Here is a 20,019-nt window from a genome sequence, read left to right on the forward strand (position 1 = left end):
AGAGAAAATCAGAGGTCCAGCAAGTAACTTGTGGTGCTCGGTGAAGAACCCATCAAGGTCATTATCTAAGAATGCACTCTTATTCTTTTTGAGAGATCTCATTATAGAGGCACATTCCCAGGTTAAGGAAGATGAATTACCTGTCCTGAAGGTATGGGCCCATGATGTGAGGGCAGTTGCTACTTTGGTAGCTTTTTAACAATCTTTCCATAGCTTCTATTCTTCAGTCTACATTCTGGAAATGTAAATCAGTTTTTGTGATTTATTACTTAAGAGATGTGGAGACAGTCTACGAAAAATGCAGTACATTAGGATCTTTGTCCATGGCTAGCGTAGTATTCAGGGAGAGGAAATGTAGGAAGTAATCCTTCCGTTATGTAATCTCTTCACCTTGACATAGGGTGATTGAGTCCTAGGGGATCCTGGGGCATACTGTGTACCAGGAGTGCCCACCAGTTTTTTAGTGTCGGGTGGTGGATTTATATGTGTTTTTTAATTGAAAGGTATAGGTGATGATGTTCGTTTTTTCTGGTTATGTTTATTGTACTGCGCCCTGGCTGGGGCTATATTGTTGGCTTTGTTGGCATTCTGAAATGTCCATCACAAAAGCTTATGTTAATACTTCATCAACAATCAGACTACTCCTTTGCTGCGAAGTACCCACTTCAGTAGAGGCGATCCTGGCTATACTGCCACGCCGCTACAAGGTTGAGATGAGCACCAACCAGAGGCAGTATCTACTTGCAGCAGCTCTCTCACCAGGTAAGGAACAACAGGCATTGTACCAATGCTAGGCCATTTTTTATTCTGTTCTCAAATTCATTAACTTATTAATGCATTGGGGTACTTTGTGTCCATGAACCTCACCACCTGTCAATATGGATTTAGCTAAGTAATTACTGGGTAAGTTACTTATATAAAAATGACATTTTTATGACAAAAGTAAAGTTTTATATATACTTACCCAGTAATTACGGATGGAGCCACCCACTTCCCCTCACATGGACTTTTGGGGCATCAACAAATTGAGCTTTTGGCTGAGTTGTTCCTCTTTCTCTTACCCCGAAAGTGGGCGGGTTTAGTCGTCTACATAAACAAAAAAGTAACTCTACCACAAATTTTCAAAATTTAAGCTGCCATCGAGTAGAAAACTCTTAGCTAAGTAATTATTGGGCAAGTATATATAAAACTTTATTTTATCATAAAAATTTCATTTTTCCTAAATATACAAACCTGAGGTCTTTACAGTTAAATGCCCACCTCATGCTACCCCTCATTCTGCTCCCTAAGCCAAAAGGCAAAGTGCAGTGTATACCGACTGTTGGGCTGGGCTCCCACCCATAGTCGGTAGTTAACTACATACTCCACCACCTTGTTTAAAGTTAAACCGCCAGTCTCCAGCTATGCTGAAGGTAATTCCTATTGTAAAGACCTCAGGTTTTTATAGCTAGGAAAAATACAAATTATTACTTTTAAAATTTGTCATTTTTTACAATATAAATGGCTGGGTATAAATTTTTTCTTTATTTATAGAGTTGTAATATGTGATGGAGATATAACTGAATTTTATTTGCAGGATTCTCCAGTTAGAGGCCCAACTGGGTTGCAGGCTGGAGATGTTATTATGGAAGTCAATCATTGCTCTGTTCAAACCCAAGCAACTTGGGAGCAGTGCATTATAAAGAGCATTACAAGTGATCAGTTAGGATTTTGCATACCAGAATCAGCAGTTCACTCATATGATGAGACAATTCACCATGGTGAGTGAAGTTTTTAATTGCTTTCATTTGCTTTTTTCTTAATCATAAATGTTACTCTTTTCCACACCCATGTTGTTGCCTTTATATAAAACCCCAAGAGAACTTTCTTGGAAACCAAGATACAGTAACACTCAACTTAATGGACTTTGGTACTTATCACCTACATTAATATAATTTTTTTGCTTGGCTACCATGTTACATGATGTAAATTGTTAAAATAGTCTCTTAAATCAAATGTTAAGTGTATAGAAAATATTCAAGAGGAGGCTACAACATAGGCTCTTTGTTACTTATCAGAAAGCCAGACCCCCAAAGTGTCTCTTGAGTTAAGGTGCAACTGTACATTCAATTTGATGAACTGTCAGATGACCATGTTCACATTTAATCATAGTATATATTTAGGGTTAGGTAATAAATACTTTCATGATACAGTATGTGTGATTTATTTTAAAATGAGTTCTGCCTTCAGCAGTAAACAAGAAAATTGATCTTTGGAAAAATTTAATATTTAATGTTTGCTCAAATAAATAGTTTTCTCCCACAATCTTTTGATGCAGTTTTTCCTTAAACACTTTAGCACATGCACGATCAGCACTCACTACTTCACTCTGACATCCATATCTTGGAACTTATGATGACTTAAGGTATTGGAATCACCCATTACTTGCTTTAAAGTTCTCCATATAAGTAGGATCATTGGTGCCATGTTTAAGGGTTTCAGAATCAAAAAGGATTGCCTTAGCTTGGATCATCAGTAAGCTAAGCAGCACATTCCTCTAATCCATCTCCTCAATTGGCCTTGCTCTTTTCTTCAATTTAACTGTGGATTTGATTGATGCCAAAGATTTCAAAGTGCCATTAATTCATTTCTTATCCTTCAAGATGGTCGAGATCATCGATTGTAAAAGCCTAAATCCCCGTGCAACAGGCATAACGGGCATGCCACCTTCATGCTTGGTGATTATCTTGATTTTCTCCTCAAGAGTAATTGTCTTCCTCCTCTTCTTTCTTAGCCATATTAGTTTTTTCTGAAACATAGAGGAAAATATTAAAAATAATACCATAACAGCACAGAAGGATATTGCAATTGCAAATTGTATTTACAGTGTGTGACCACATGGCAGACTAAGAGGAGAGGAGCATTGCTGCTGCCCAGCTGCATAGCATTTGCAGAAAAGTATTGTACCCAGCATCTCTTTCCCAGGAGAAAATCTAATTTCAGAATTTTAGAGTATGCTTGCATTCTTGCAAGTGCAGTTCTAAAATTGAAAAATCATAAAAACGAACAATCTTAACTCAGGATATGTTTAAATAGAGTTGTACCCTCAGGAAAGGGCAAACATAGACAATTGAGATTCGGGACGAGGATGTGGCATGGTCACTGCACTGGTATGATTGCTAGAAGAGGAGCAGACACTAATGTAGGTGTAGTCACTATCAGAGAAACAGTCACAGCTACTGGTACAGTCAGTGGAAAATGAACAGTTACCACTGCAGGTGCAGCCATTGCTGAGGCTCAGTCACAGCTGCTGGTACAGTCAATAGAAAATGAAAAGTTACCACTGCAGGTGCTGGTAGCAGTAGCAAAGCAAAGAGAGCCACATTTATTAACTGACTCAGATATTAGTGCAATTAACCAATTGTGGAATAGAGCAGAGTTGATTATCTGGGGGGGAGACAGGTGCAAGTCAACCTAAGGCTACTGGGTAATGGGCAGAGCAAGGTTTGAGCAGGCAGTTAGATGTGGAGCAGTCATGATGCGTGGCTTCATGACTGCTGTGAGTAAGTAGGATAATCAAGTAGAGGAGCCAGCCACTAGTGACTGGGCTGGTAACGTGTCACAATTGATTTGCACATCATGATGGCTGGTGCTCATTGACTACATGATACAAGAATACAACTCTGTAGCTGACCTAGAATTAGAGGACCTGGATGCAGACAAAGCAGACATATCCACTATGAAATTCTTGGACTGTCTGCACTTGTGGGCACTGCATCCACTCAGAGCAAGTCTCATGGGTAAGGAATGCAAACACTAGACCATGGCAGCTTCTGCAAAATCTTTGGGTCTCTGTCAAGTGACAACATTGAGGCATGACAGGCCCTACCAGGAAGGCCTTGTCACATGTGCATAGGCATAGCAAAAAAAGAAAACAAATATGACACCAATAAAGATCACAAAAATCACAAAGTGGCAGATGACTACTAATATACAGAACGTACACACTACATTGTAATAAAAGTAACTAATATTAGAAAGTTTGGGCAACTTTAAAGTTTAATTGATACTCTAGCAAAAATCACCAGAGCTTAGTACAAGAATTTTGGGATCCTAATTTAGGTACAAGAAAACATTTATTTAAGAGAAAACAAAGCAAATCTTAAAGTTAGTATTGCCCCAGAAATGCTTAGTGTATACAAAGTAGTAAAGATAATCAAAAATACCAAAAAATATATTGCAAAGTAATAAGGAGAGTTTATTCACCCTTCACACAGAACAGCAAAGAGAATGATTGAATGAAGTTATTGTAAACAAAACCCTACTTACAGAAACTAACTAAATGTAGCTCATTAGCTAGTTAGCATACAGCTTAACACTAAGAACCTGGCACCAAAAAATTTGAAAAATAGAACTATTATAAAAACCTGGAATGCTGAAAAAATCACTGAAACATCTATGATGCAAAGAAGCCAATCTTAGGAAAAATAGGTTATTTGTAAACACAGCTAGCCTACACCACTAAGCCAGAGAACCAGAGGAAAATGCTGGCAATGGAAGTACCTGCTGAGTTGCAGAAAGTACTTTTTCCAGCTATCTAACAGAAGTGAATGAAAAAGAATAACGAATGAGCTCTTGATTACTGAATAATGGCTTTAATAATGCAGGAAAATGGGGATCCTGGAACTGAGCTGGAGAACTTTAGACAAAGCTGGTAGCAGCACTGCAGACTCACAAAATATGAAGTGAGTTAGTGATTCATTATTGTTGTTTCAGGCTATGTATATGACAGATTGCTATACTTCTGTCTGTTAGTCAGGCTGCTGTATATATCTGGGAACATTCAAGACTGCAATTGTGGGTAGACATTTGATTGATGAATGGGTTGGGATGACACAATCTTAGCTTACATGTTTTTTGTCAGTATAAGTTCTATGTATATCTGTTCAGCAAAAATGATAAATTGCTCTTGAAAAGACCTCATATAACTTATTTTAAACTCCATTTCAAATAAAATGACTGTATCTTTATGTATGGCAATTAATTCATGCCTTTTAAATTCATTGGATATTATTTGTAATGTTAAAGGTACACATTTTAGAGAATAAATACTGATAAGCAGGTTAAATGTTTACTCAACAGCTTTTGAAAGCTCTGATGGATCAGTTCAATGTTGTAGTGGAGACAGTGAAGCACATCTGTGTTTTGAGTTGTTAGAAGATAAAGAAAAAGATTCGGGGGTGGCTGCCATGCAGCCATTCTCATGTTTGCCTGCACGTTTAGCAATATCTATGAGGTAAGTAACGCCTTCAGTTGTGTTTGAATATTGTACTTTTAAGAAGTTAATGAACTAAGTGTAAATATTTTATAGAAATTATCATATTATGTTTGAGTTTATATATTTACAATTACCATTGCATAGCTGCTGTTTTATTATTATTATTATTATTATTATTATTATTATTATTATTATTATTATTATTATTATTATTTCCTTTTAAAAAGGATGGCTGCACCATGTGAATTAATCTTAACATAGGTCAACAACTGGCCAGTGTTCGTATTTCGGCAAAGAGAAATATGTAAATAGCATTTATACAGCAGTTTCATTTTCTATACAAGTGCAGGTATTGAAATAAAGTGTGTTAAATGCGTAGACTTGCCAGCAGATGGATCCTGGATACTTGAAGTATCCAGGATCCATCTGTTTGCAGATCTACGGATTTACCAAACCGGATTTCAATACCTACACTTATATAGAGAATAAAACTGCTGTATAAACCCAGTTTATGCATATCTCTTTGCCAAAGTTTGAACATTGGCCAGTTGTTGGCTAATATTACCGTGGAGGAGAAGCAAGTCACGAGAAAAATTGAGTAGACTCAATGTAAGACTAACTCGCATGGTGCAGCCGTCCTTTTTAACAGGACATGCTCAATAGAGGGTCTACTTCCTTCCTATTATTATTATTATTATTATTATTATTATTATTATTATTATTATTATTATTATTATTATTATTATTATTATTATTATTATTATTTATTATTATTATTATTATTGTGTCACCTCAACTTAACAGATAGCTCAGGGGTCTGTCCCTTCTGGTAAGAAGCCAAATCCACGAAATAACAAATACTTACACAATAGGGTACCCCAGGGCTAACTTTCATAGCTTATGGTCTGGTGCAATTCCATATAAAGCATAGATCTGTAATTATCAGTCAATTCAAAGAATTGAATAACATATTCGAATTCAGAGATATATCTGCAAAATGAATTGCTTCTAACACTTTGAACATACCTGTACCTATTTATGCTTACAAGAAGTTTAAAGAAATGTATACAAAACACTTACAGTATCAATAAAACATAATTTTTTTAAATTTTTAAACATAATTACCTCAAATTCTTCATAACACTATATTGAGAAAGAAAGAGAGAGATAGCAAACACATTCTAAGTGTGCAGTTTATCCTAACATAATGCATACATGTACAGTATATATACCCTGTACACATGAACACGTACTGAAAAATGTTTAACACTACATTAATGTATTGTATGAAGTACTGTACTACATCAGTTACAGTACTGCATTAAGTAATGCCAATAAAAATAATGTAGGAAAGTGAGAGAGAGAAGTTTAGGCCCATAGTAAGTGCATATTGTTTCCTAACATTATGCACAAAGGGGAAAGCACTGGTCACATGTGTACATGTGTTTGTTCCCTATCCACCCTCACAGGCACAACCATGAAATCGTCACTCATCATGAGTATGTTTGTTCATTCATTCACCCTCCACCCCCACAGGCACAAACAAGAAAACCTTGGTGTACCATCGAATAAGCCTGTTTGTTGTACTTACTGGATTTCTTCAGTAAGTACAAAATATTTATATCATTTTTATTGGACTTAGGCAAGTCCGTTAAGTAACAAAATCCAGTAAGTTGAGGTGTCACTGTATTATTATTATTATTATTATTATTATTAGTATTATTATTATTATTATTATTATTATTATTATTATTATTATTATTATTATTATTATTATTATACCCTGCAAAACATTGATAAATCACTTTGCCTTTGTCCTTTGTCTGTGTTACACAATTTCCAGGCTGTAACTTGGCAAAAACAATCATTAGAGGCTTATACATGATACAAAGATTGTTTAGAACCAGAGGATGTGTCATAACCCTTAACTAAAGTCATTTGAACAAGGTTATGATTGCACAGAGATTTGGAATGAAATATGAGCCATAAATGTAATGCGTGTATTAAACAGGGTCCCATTTTGCACAAAGGTTCTTAAGTGCTGGAGAGTATGCATGACCTTTGCAAAGATGCAAGGTCAGATAGAAGAAGGTAGATCTTGAGTGAGTCATAATTTTTAAGTGTAGGTATTTGGGGGAGAGCTCACATGTTTTCTAGGTGCATTGAACTTTAATGAAGGTAGTGTCACAAAGAAGGGAAGAGGGGAGTTTTTGTTCTGGCCTTAAGTTTGATATTCACAGGTTATAAAAGCTGAAAGCCTACGCGTGACGGAAGGTCACTTAGGACCAATTACAGTTTTGGGTGGTATGCTGGAACCTTTCTTTTATTATAACACTAATAGGTCATGTGGGAATTCAGATTCATGCGGGTATAAAAAAAAAATCCAGATTCATTCAGGTATAAAAAAATGAGGTTTGCTGACAATAACAAAGAAGCTGACGTTTTGTTTACTATGATCAAACTGATTTCATTGTGTCGCTAAGCTCATTGCTATTAAAAAATGAGAAGGTTAAATCTAAAATTTTAGTGTGGCATTCTTAATATCATTAGGATTGCTACATGACATTCTATGAATAATTGATAGATGCTCTCTAAGACCCAGTAGCTAGCTGCAGAGAGTGCTTTTTCATGTGTTATATTAATTTCAGCCAAAAGTAAATGGAAGGTCTTAAACAGGTATCTATAGTAATTTCAGCCAAAAGTAATTTTTTTGAGGTGAAACTCACCCTCTTTCATTTGGTTTATGTGCAACCACTTGGTGCAGGTTCAACAAGTGTTAACATTGAAACAATCATTAATGAACCCCCCCAATAGTTACCCCCACTCTTTGGAGGGTGGGGTTAGACAGTGATGGTCATCATTCTTCTCTTGTCGATGTAACCAAGTGCTCTGAAATTTGGGTTTGTTTTTCTTGGTTAACGAATTTGACCGTCTGAATTTTGGTTTGTATTTGGCAACATGGATTCTTCTTCTCAATCTTCCCTATCGAAATCTGTTAGATTTTGTAAGATAATGGTTGTAAGACCAGATTGTGTTCATTGAAGTAGGGTACTCACTAAATATGGATTGATCATCAAGGGGTGAATTGTGACTCAGACAACTGTTTTGATCATTGCAAGGATTGGTCTGTGGAAGAGATAGAGAAGATGAAAAATAGCCAAATTAGAAAAGAGAAGGATAGGCCTAGAAGAGGGTAAAGAGAACAGCTACAGACACCATCCTACTTACAAACGAGTTATGTTCCGAACAGCCGTTTGTATGTTGAATTGTTTGTAAGTTGGTTACTGTACTCTTCATGTACAGAAATAGGTGTGCAAAACAAAATTTGAATTTACAGGTAGTGAGGTAGCAAAGGGGAGTGCTCTGAACACAATTCTAATTTGCGATCCCATTTGTTTGTATTTCTGATTGTTTGTAAGTTGAATGTTCATAAGTAGAGTGGTGTCTGTAGTCTTGAATCCAGGTTTTCTTTAGAATTTAGTTAGTTATAAATGATTTGTTTAACCAGACCTCTGAACTCTAGGATTCTTCTCGGGCTGGAATTAACACCTGTTCAAGAAGAGAGAGATAAGTCTATAGATTCTTCTCTAGTGGATATAGATTCATTCTTCTGTCCCCAAAATGTCAGGTCATGATGATAGGTTAGATTTAATGTTAAATTTGAGTAACAGTTTGAGTCTTTTGCATTGACTGTGCATAGTGCATTGGCAGGGACAGAGTCCCCTCATTCCTTTGGCCACTCTGTGGACACAACCTTACCTGCCACCTCAGCACCCCCTGCCAAGAGGCCTGGTAGTTCCAGGGTTTCCAGACAAGAATAACATAACAGGATGTTCAAGGACTGTGCCCTCTGTCTCCTTCTTTTGCTTCTCAGTCCTACATAGACAAAGTTAGGTCACGGTCGCCTAAGGACAGTTATGATAGGTTTAGATCTTCATGTTTTATGTTAGGTCTAGATCTTGTGTTTGACCCCATTGTCCCATGGCTATTCCAGTGATTCATCCAAGCAAATGAACCAATGCGATCCATAGCGAGTGCTGCTGTTGAGCATAGGAGTTCTGAGTCTGTAAATGGGCAATCAGGTAGCAAGCGTCTGCACCAGTTGTCCCCTTTGATCTCCAATGGTACAAGTTTTGTTTTTGATAAGTCCACGGTTATATCCCTCCCTGGGCTTCTGTGGCTTTTATGGACTGCCTTTCAAGCTTAGCCTAAGTGTGCCAGATATTCGTGTTTATCTGTTAGTCCATTGGTTTCCACTAGGCATTGAGTCTGCACACATTCCACATATGTTGTCAAGGCTGCACAAGGCTTTATTGAGTTCTCATGAGGCAACATTGAGTCCTTACAGGAGGCATCAGCAAGTCTGCACGGGTATCAGCAAGTCTGCACGGGTATCCGCATGGGCGTCAGTGAGTCCTCACAGCTGGCAGCAAGTCCTCACAACCAGCAGTGAGTCCACACAGGCATCAGCAAGTCTGCACAGGCATCAGCGAGTCGACACAGCCGGCAACAAGTCCACACGGCCAGCAGCAAGTCCGCACAGGTGTCAGCGGGTCCACATGGGCACCAGCGAGTCCACGTGAGGTATCTGTAAGCGAGGCATCAGCACAAGGTGCCAGTAAGTTTGCACAGAGAGAGCTTTCGACTTTCAACTGTCTGCCAAATGGATTACAAGATACCATCTGGTTCTGGGGCTACTCTTGTCCCTGATGAAGATGACTCTTATAGACCTGGCTCTTCCTGACAACATTCTCCTTCACCTCCTATACAGGAAGATGAGCATTTAATCTGTCCCTTCAATTGTAAGGGATTGGCTTAGTTGTGCTAAGACAGGTATCTGCAGTTCTTCCTTTAAGCTTATCAGATTCTGTACATGGGAGACTTGATGCAGTGGCAAATGTTTGGCCAAAGAGAATCTCTCTCTTGCCTCCTTTGCTGTCTGCTAGGAAGAATATGGTGTATCAAGCAGGGAATTTTTCCCCCTTTCCTCTTGATCCAGCTTTTTTTTTTTTTCATGTTTTTCCAGCCAAGAGAGGTGCAGTTGCATCGGCTAAGTGGCATTTATCAATTCAAGAATCCGAAATATGTATAAAAGCTTGGCTAATGCCATCATATTTATGTCCTTTAGTGAATGGTGCTGAACACGGTTGAACAGTGTTTGAAGGAGTTTGGTGAATTTCTTCCTTCTTGGACCAGGGAGCCTTTGATAATGTTTCCCTAGATAAGGCATTTCTTGATGTGATAGGTGGATTGTCTCATGTCACTAGCAACCGCAGAGTTCACACGAGAGAGCATCTATGCTCTCAGCGGTTCCTTCAGTCTCCCTCTTTAGCAGACAGTCATGGGTCTCAGCTCATTTCTTTGGGAGGATAATAGACAACAAACATCCATGCCTATAGCTGCAGATAGAGAAAACCATATCAGTACTTTTCTCCCCCTGTCCCAGGCCACTTAAGAGTAGCCTCATCTTCCTCTTACTATAAATGGACTTTGGGGAATTTTACCTCTTACCCTTGGTCTTCCTTTCTGGGCTCGGGAAGGAAGATGTGTCCTTTTGGCAGCAAGGATCCAGATGTCATTCTGTCAAAGGAGGATGTGCAATTCCTCCACTAGTGTCAAGTCCTAAGTCTGATAAAGAATAGTTCTTTGAGCCCTCAGATGCCTGTGGGTAGCAGGTTGGGCCACTTAACTCGATTGTGGGAACACTTAGATTTACATACCTGGGTATAAAGTTCTTTTGGAAGGTTATTGCATTCCTTTCTGGTATTCACTGCCTCTTCAATCATCTCATAACTTTTAATTCATGCAGAGCAACCTAGAGGAGACAGGTGTTGAGTCTGGAAGTCTTTCTCCATTAGCAAAGGCAGCATTAGAGGAAGTACTGGCTACTTTGCTGGGCTTTATACCATAGGCTGTTCCTAATTCTAAGGGCCACAGGAGGTCGGAGGCCAGTCCTAGTTATATCCAGGCTCTCAGCCTCTGTGTCCGACTGTTCCCATTGTTTCCATGGACTCAACCCCCATGGTCTTTAACCTCCATGGAGAAAGGTATATGGATGATGACGGTGGACATGAAAGGTGCGTATTGTCGTGTCCCCATTCACCAACTTTCAAGGAAGTTCATATGCTTTGTCTTTGGGGGAAAGACATATCAATCTTGAACACTTTATTTTGGGCTGAGTTCTGTGCCCCAAGTTTTCACTAGGGTGCTATCCCTTATGTGAATAGCTTTACTTCTTAGGAATAAAGATACTTCATTGGAAGACTAGATTATCTTTGTGAAGTCGAGGGAGGATTGCCTGTGGGCAGAGCTTGTAATGGGCTTGGCAAGAGCCCTAGTCTTATAAATAAATGTCGCAAAGTCATCTCTGGAACCGACACAGAGTGACCTATCTAGGCAGTGTGATTGATTCAGTTCTTTTCGAGGTTTTTCTGATGCAAGCTCAAGCAGACCATCTGTTATTAATCACGAGAGATTTCTCCTCCTCAGGGAGCATGTCAGCTAATGCTGGTTGTATCCCTTAGGCCATGTCTTCTCTGGAGAAGCTAAGTTCTGGGTGCTTGACTGTGGATGATACCTCTTCAGTTGCACTTGAGAGGCACTGGCACAGAGATAGAGACACAGCCAGACAATGAGTTGGGGCCATGGAGCCAAGATCTGATCCCTTCCCCTTGTTGGTGGATGTCCATAGTAGTGCTTCTTGCAGGGAAGTCTTTAGAGTCCCCAAGCCCAGACCTCCCATTGTATTCAGTCCCCTCTGATGAGGATGGGGGTGTGGTTATCGGGAACCAAGACGCTTCAAGGGTGTGGTCACCAGTAGCAGCAAGTCTTCACATTAACTACAAGGAGTTTTTGGCTATCCAGAAGGGATTTAAGACCTGGATGAGCAGTGTCCAACAAAGTAATTTCTGTCTTCTCTGGCCTGTCTAAGAAGGCAGGGGCCCATGAAGTCAGAAACCTTTGTAGCCATCACCAGAGGTATAGCTTCTAGATAGTGGAGAGGAATTTGTCCATATGCCCCAGTTTGTGCCTGGTTGACTGAATGTTTTAGCAGGCATGTTAAGTCATCCAGGGCAGGTACTCTCCCACAATTGATCTTTAACCTTGTAGTTTGCGAGGTGATTTGGAGAGTGTTCAGCCAACTCCTCATTGATTTTTTTGCAGCGAAGCTGAATCGTCATCTTCAGCTGTATGTGTCCCAGTTTTGGACCCTCAAGCCTGGGTAGTAGATGTTATGCTTCAAGATTGGACAAACCTATTCATGTATGCCATCACCATCTTCCCGCTTTTTAAGGGGGTACTCAAGAGTTGAGGGCTATTGGGAGCACCACCTTGATTCTAGTCACACCTTGATGGCCAAGGAGGCATTGGTTCCCAGTCCTTCTGGAAATATTAGTAGAAGTTCCCAGACAGTTACCTCCTTAGACAAATCTGCTTCATCACTTGGAGACAGGGAAGCTTCACAGTAATATTGAAATGCTTCGTCTAACTGCATGGAAATTTTGACAGGCTCCTCAGCTCTAGAGACTTTTCTAAGTTGTATAGGGACTCTTTCCTAATGGCAAAGGGAAAGTCCACTAAATTCTTGTTCAGTACAGTGGAAGCTTCATAGATCAGAGTGCAAATCCAGGGTTATTTCATGTCTTCACAACAACATTAACAATAAAATAAAGTTGCTGCGCTTCTTAAGAGATGCCAAAGGTTTGTCTGTTTCCTCCATCATGGCTATAAATCCATGATAGCTTATATATTAAGGCATTGTGGATTGGGTATTTCAAGAGATTGACTTAGACAAAGCTATTTGCTTATTTCAACTGGAATGCCGAAGGCTCCTCTAAGTAGTTGGCTTAAGACACCTAGGTCCTCCCTTGAACCACTGGAAGAGGCTCCTCTCAAGGATCATTCTTAGACACTTTCTGGTGGCCTTGGTTTTGGCCAAAAGAGTTGATGAATTACAAGCTATATTATCGTTAGTAGGGTGCTCACATACTGAAGTAGAACTATATTTTTTGGCATCCTAAGGATTGTGTCAAGGCCGAAGCTCTTCCAAGAGTTTTCTCCATCCCCTCTCTAGAAACTAACTCTTGAGGAAGAAGATCTACTTTTATCCCCTGCTAGGGCTCTAAGGATTTATGCATTCCATCTTAACCACTAAAGAAGCAGTGTAGGAATCCATGCACTGTCAAGAATCCTGATGTTCCTGTGTCTGAGAATGCCATGGCTTTCTTTATTAAATCCTTAATCCTGGAAGCACACCATGCATTGTCTCCAGAGGATTGATTGATTCCTTTTGAAGATGAAACTACACGATGTCAGAGTAGCAGTTACATCTATTAGCTTTCATCAGCACCTCTTGCTGGTGGCACAGTGGAGGTGTAGCTCTGTGCACACTTTGAACTACTGGAGGGCTGTCAAGATCCATTGGGAAGACTGCCTAACACTAGCACCAATGGTTTCAGGATGGAAGATTTCTCCTAGTTTTCCCCTGACGTGTTACAAACAGCTATAGGTTCTTGCTATTGACCCCCATCCTGGGTAAGTGAGGAACCTTATATGTTGGGGTTTGTACATGGTAATATCATACTCTACTTCTGTTTTGATTACAGGCAAATGAAGTTAATTAGAGTAAGTAATGTTGGACTTGTGTTGCAGAACCATTGCTCCTTATTATAGAAAGCTACCCTGAGATGATTAAGAACTACCTTTTCATGCAAATTAGTGGTGGTTTTTTTGGGTGTGAGGTGCCACAGCAACTCAGTTAGGTAGGTTGTAACTGTTTAAAGATCATGTTTAGTTGTGGCTTTAGATCCCATTAGCTCTGCAGGCCTATGGCAGAGAGGCCTAACTTGCCATTCTGCATTGCACAATCTCAACCAATGGCTATATTCAGGGCTCACGTTCCACCTCCTGCAGCAGTGGACTTCACCTTATGAAGATCCTCATCTGACAAGTACTTGCCATGGGAATGTATTCATCAGGTAAGCAGCGATAAAGATATTTCTAATATCTGATAATTTGGTTATAGGGAAATCTCTTGCCCTTCTCCAGCACACAGTGTTGAAGTCAGCAAATGATAGAGGGTAAGTTTCATCTCAAAAATAATTATTTTTATGATAAAATCATTTTTAAAAATTTTATCATTGAGATCCCTCCTTCCTTCCCTCTCAAGAGATAAGAGAAGAATGACGACCAAAGCAGTCACTGTCTTACCCCCACCCTCCAAAGAGTAGGGTTAACTATCAGGAGCGTTCAATAATGATTGTTTTAATTTTAACACTTGTCGAACCTGCGCCAAGTAACGGCAGATAAAGCAAATGGTAAAGGGTAAGTACCTAAAAAATTGATATCATGAAAATCATTATTATTTAGGATGAATCTTACCTACTGTTAAAGTAGCTCACATCTTCACAATGGACAGGTATGGTCAGCATTCAAAAAGGAAGAAAGCTTGACTGACTCTACTAGACTGTCTAGTTCACCTGTCCTCCACCAGGCGGGTCTCAAAGTTAACAGTTCTTCTCAGAATTCTTCTTGCTGCTGTAGTAGTTAGTGCTTCTGGACATTCAGGATTTTGAGTGTTGCACTGTTTCATAGTATTGTAACTTTTTTTGCTTTGTTGAATAGGATGTTCTCGACTGGAAACAGTAAAAATAAGAACATTAAGTTCTGTGTAAAGAGGCTGTATTCAGCAGAAATGGATAGGCACTCTATTTGTGTCAGTTGTACAGTAGAAGTCAGGAGTATGACCTTAACTTCTGGTGTAAGGAATAGAGTGAGTGGTCTAACATTGTGACAAAGAAATTCCTTAGTTATAGGAAGAAAAGAGAAGGTGATAGGCAGGTTACTTCCCTTCTGGCTTCCCCACCTATTCCTTCTTGCTCTTCAGCCCACCTCCTCTTCCACTCCCTTCTCCTGCATCTGTTCCACTTCCTGTTACCCCTATTGTAGCATTGTCTTCTGGTACCCCTACCCTTTAGTTCAGGAAAAGTGACTGGATATGTTGGAACAGGATGATAGTCTGATTTTGGGTTCAATTAAGGGTTTAACTAAATTTATGTTGGGTAAAGGAACCTATGGTGTGCACTCTTTTTTTTTATGTTATCCCCTAAGAGAAAAGGTGTAGGTGGCCTCACCTGTCAGTAGCCAGAGCTCAGGACTGCCCTGTGCCAGTAGGAAGCCTGAGCTGCCAGAGAACTGGATCATGTCTTGCAGCAAGGTTGTTCTGTGCTCTCCGACACCTTTTCTTCCTTTCTTGCAGACAACGAGTTGTATCCCTTGATAGTCTATAGATTGGTTCAGTAAATGTAAGTTATGCACCAATCATTACCCTCACCGTTGTCAGGTTTTAATGGTAGCAATGTAGGTTTAGACTTAGAACCTAGTAATGCAGGAGATAACTGTAGAGACAAAGGTAATGTTTTGTCTGTTATGGGTTCTGCTAATGAGCGTTATTCACTCCATTTTTTACATATTCTATCTTTTTTCCCCATGCAATTTCACCCCTATTATTTTTTCCTCCTCAATTTCCTTCCCACTCATTACCTCTTTCTCCTCATAATCTTCATCTCCCCTCTGTCTTGTCTGTTTTATTTGTGGCCCTTCCTCTTCTGTTACCTCAAATGTATCTTTTGAGGCTCTTGTTTCCTCCTCAGAAGGTGCCTCCTTAGAAACTAAGCTAAATGCTTTACTAGAAGTAATTTTGAAATGTTATTTGTACTCATCAGGTGGTAGGATGCCTCATAAGGTGGTGGCTGGTGAGTCGGTCATGCCAGGCCTCACTGACTCACTCCTCCCCCTTCCCTTCCAGTCGTCTTCCCAGTTGTTTACTGCACTGCTTGTCGCTGTTGTGTTATTGCTCCCTCAGCTACCTCTTGGTGCTTCAGGTGTTGCTCAACAAGTGTGTACTTTCTGCCTTACCTGTTGTTTTGCTTGAGGAGTCAACTTCTGTTGCCCCTGCTCCTTTGTTAGCACTTGCAAAGAAGTTTGAGGTGGAAGAGTCATCTTTTGTTTTTAGGCAGTCTGTGAATCCTCAAGTATGCCAGTCTCTGGGGAAGCTTTGGGGAACTCCAAGCATAGACCTCTTTGCAACAGCTCAGGACATGAGCTGCCAGTATACGATTTCCCCTTCCAGAACCCTCAGGCTTGGCCGTTAGACACATTTTGCAGGATTGTTCGGATATGGACACTTACTCCTTTCCTTTAAGGCAAAATCCCTTCTTAGGGTACTCAAGATACCAAACTTGACCTCCTAAGTGGTTAATAAGGAGGGGGCACTTTTATGCTGTGTAAGGGCAGTTAGAGTTTACTTAGATAAAAGCCTATAAGAGGCAATGTTAATTATTAATTTTGTGGAATTAGGAGACCAAACACTGCTGTGTCTAATAATGCCATGCCCTCTTTTGTGTTTTAAGTAGTTAAGTTTGTTCAGGAGAAGCTTAATACCAACATTTTACCTTTGCTGAAGAGAGATGTTGAGATTTCATTAAAGAATTGTAAAGCCCTTAGTCCACGCTTCATAGCTGGTGCAGTCTTTTCCTGAACTGAATGAAAGAGCTGACTTTTTACCCTTTCCTTAGTGTTAAAATCCTGGTCTTGAGTTTTATGGAGAATGAAAGTACAGTACATTGTACAACATACATATAGGAGCACACTTTTATATCTGTAGGTATTCATGTACTCCCTGTGAGGGATACACCTTCTGGTGTTAGTATGGTCCAGGAAGAATCCCAGATCTCGTAAGGCTGTTTTGGGTTCCATATAAGATGGGCAGATGTTTTCCAGCTGCACTAACCCTCTGTCCTTCTCTCAATGTGGGAATAGGCTGTGGGAATAGCAGGTAAGATTCATCCCAAATAATATGAATTTTGTAATAAAATTTATTATTTGGGTACTTACCTACTGTTAAAGTACAAGCATCCCAGCCTCCCCACATCTTGGTGGGTTGTCAAGAAGAATTATGACAAGAACTAAAACATAGACACCTGGCAGATTACAAACAGGTGAACTAGACAGTCCATCCAGGGACCCAAGCATTCTTTTTTGAATGGCTACTACACCTGTCTGGCACAAAGATGTAAGGTATCATCAACAGTAGGTAAGTATCCACATATAATAAACTGTTATTATTGAAATATATATCTCTAAGATTCAGTTTTTATTCATCAGAATAAACCATTTTATTCCAGAGTTCTATTCCACCTTTGTTCCCTGTACTGTCACACTTGAGAAATCTCAATTAGATCCTGTTTTTCCTGACTCCTCAATTTGTTAAGAGGCTGATCTGTCACTTCCTTCTATGTTGAGCTCCTCTCTTCCTTTCCACCTTCCTTATCTTTGTAAGCTAGATAAGGTGCTGTAAATTACCTCCCATTTGCTTCATAAAAGTATTGAATTTTTTTGCTACACGAATGCCTTTTTTATATTCATATATCCTAATACTTAAGCTGTTTTGGAAAAGAAATTCTTTAACCAGTAAAGTAAATTACCATCTTGATTTTAACAGTTATGTAACAGAGGTCATCCAGTGCTTGATGTCTACCATACTTACTTTACTGAAACTATTAGTGAGTAAAATAATGAGATATTTGTCTTTTTGTGCTATTTTCTATAAAACTATCAGTGAATAAAATAAATGAGATATTTGTCTCTTTGTGCTATTTTGTATTGCAGCTCAAAATCGTGTCTGAGCTCTGCTTCATGTCCTCGTGAGACTCACTGCCTGGCTCCCTCCTTGAAAAATGCAACGAGGTTGATAAGAATTAAACGTCAAGGATGGAACAGTCAGCATAAGGAGGATGTTATATATCTTGGTCCTCCAGCATACCTTTACCACACAGTTTCTCTTACAGGCTACATTCCAAAGTTTTCTATACTGCCTGTCAACTGGCCTTCTGCCATTGAGATCTTCTGTGATTATATGGTCAAGTTTTCAGGTGCCCTTGCCATTCTCAACATGGTCCCGGTTATGTACTTAGATGGTTACTGGATATTTGGTGCTGTCATTGACTTACTCCTTTCATCACATTGTGACAAAGTTTCAAGAAAAGTCATTCACATAATCTTCACTATATTAGGAAGTATCCTGTTGCTTCTGAATATGATTTTAGGTATTCAGAATTTGTTATGAGATTATGTGAGATTATTGTAAGCAAAGCAACAGGTATGGAGATATATAGAGGTAAATATGAAAGTGGTTGCCAAGATTTTGTCCACATAAGTTATAACATTGATAGTATGTTTTACACAGTGTCTATTTTGTCTATATAGGCACTGTATTATCTGTGATTCAAATATTTAATGATAGCTTCAAAGTGTACTTTTCGGTAAAACTTGAATATTTACAAATGAACTTTCAGAAAGGTATATTAACAGAGAGGTAACTTTCAGGTACTTGGTATGGTCATAAGTATAGATGTATGATACCAATGTAATATATCACTTATGATCAAGTAAATCATATAGATGGACTTTAATTGCTTATGATAAACATGACCAGTTTCAGTGTATGTAGAGTATATACTGAATCTAGAAGTTAGGAGAGGGAATTATTGTATTCCACAATGACATACTGTGACTTTGTTTCATTTTGCTGATTAAAAAATTTTTATTTTTATGTGGTATCTATATATATAATGCTGTAATGATCATTTTTGAATGATATATATTATATATATATATATATATATATATATATATATATATATATATATATATATATATATATATATATATATATATATATATATATATATATATATATATATATATATATATATATATACACACACACACACACACACACATATACATACTGTATGTATTTGCCTAACATTGCTAGGTATCTAGTGCAAACTACAAGCTTCACCTGTCCAAAATACAAGTCCATATGGGAAATGTGGTTAGATTACCCCCTCACTGAGAGCCCAGTTGAAACTTGTTAAAACCGTTTTGCATTTTACTATCTTTTGAGGTCAAGTGCCTTGCTCTTTCAACAATCATGGCATACAAAGCAGCATTGGCCGAACCCTTGCCTTATGGTTTTGGAATTGATTCTAATTTAGAAATTGTTAATTCCATTTGCCATTCTTTTACACTGCAAAGGTCAGCTCCTGCAGGGTTTCCCATTGCTTGGTCCCTGAATAAGGTTCTTAGACTCCTCCATCCACCCAGTTCATGTGCTGCAAAAGGCAGTCTTCTTGACTGCTTTGGCATCAGGAGCTCAGATTACTCTACTGGGCTCTCTTAGAAAAAGACAACGTTTCACAAGCATACACTTAGTTATCATTTGCTGTTGTCTCCTGGCCTATCATTCCTGGTCAAGAATAAGGACCTTTTTAAAGGGAAAATCCCCTTTTTTGAAAAAGGAACTCAGTATTTCACATAAAGTATTATGCCTGGTTCAGGCACTTAAGATTTACATAGATGTCACGGCAAACATCCCAGGTGGTCCTATTTTTCTTATACCTTAGCACAAACAAACCACTCTCTCTGCATAGGCTGACAATTACTTTAGTGGTCCTCATTAAAAGGCAGAACCCCACTCCTTTCCTAAGTCACATTACATCCAAAAGGTGAGTACATTGTTTACTTTCTTTGGAAATGTTTCCTTTGAAGGAGTCTTCAAGTGTACGGAGTAGTTATTATAGACAGTATTCCTGAACTGGTGACGGTGCCGTAACCCTGCAGGCAGGCCCAACATAATTAGGTAAGTCACTGTATGATCCATTGTGGTTCTACAGTTAGTTAGTTATAAATGATCTGGT

General features: G+C 38.9%; 1 protein-coding gene across 1 annotated transcript in view; it reads left to right on the plus strand.

Moving 5' to 3' along the window:
• Positions 1-18,867, plus strand: part of S2P (membrane-bound transcription factor site-2 protease) — a 90,424-nt gene extending 71,557 nt beyond the window's left edge. Inside the window, exons 7-9 of the mRNA XM_067089921.1 lie at positions 1,577-1,760; positions 5,122-5,275; positions 17,927-18,867. Of these exons, the coding sequence (XP_066946022.1) occupies positions 1,577-1,760; positions 5,122-5,275; positions 17,927-18,383 (795 nt within the window). The 3' untranslated portion in view covers positions 18,384-18,867. The remainder of the gene's footprint in view (positions 1-1,576; positions 1,761-5,121; positions 5,276-17,926) is intronic.
• Positions 18,868-20,019: the final 1,152 nt, after the last annotated feature.

Source organism: Macrobrachium rosenbergii, chromosome 4 (genome assembly GCF_040412425.1).
Source record: "Macrobrachium rosenbergii isolate ZJJX-2024 chromosome 4, ASM4041242v1, whole genome shotgun sequence".
In the NCBI taxonomy this organism is placed as follows: domain Eukaryota; kingdom Metazoa; phylum Arthropoda; class Malacostraca; order Decapoda; family Palaemonidae; genus Macrobrachium; species Macrobrachium rosenbergii.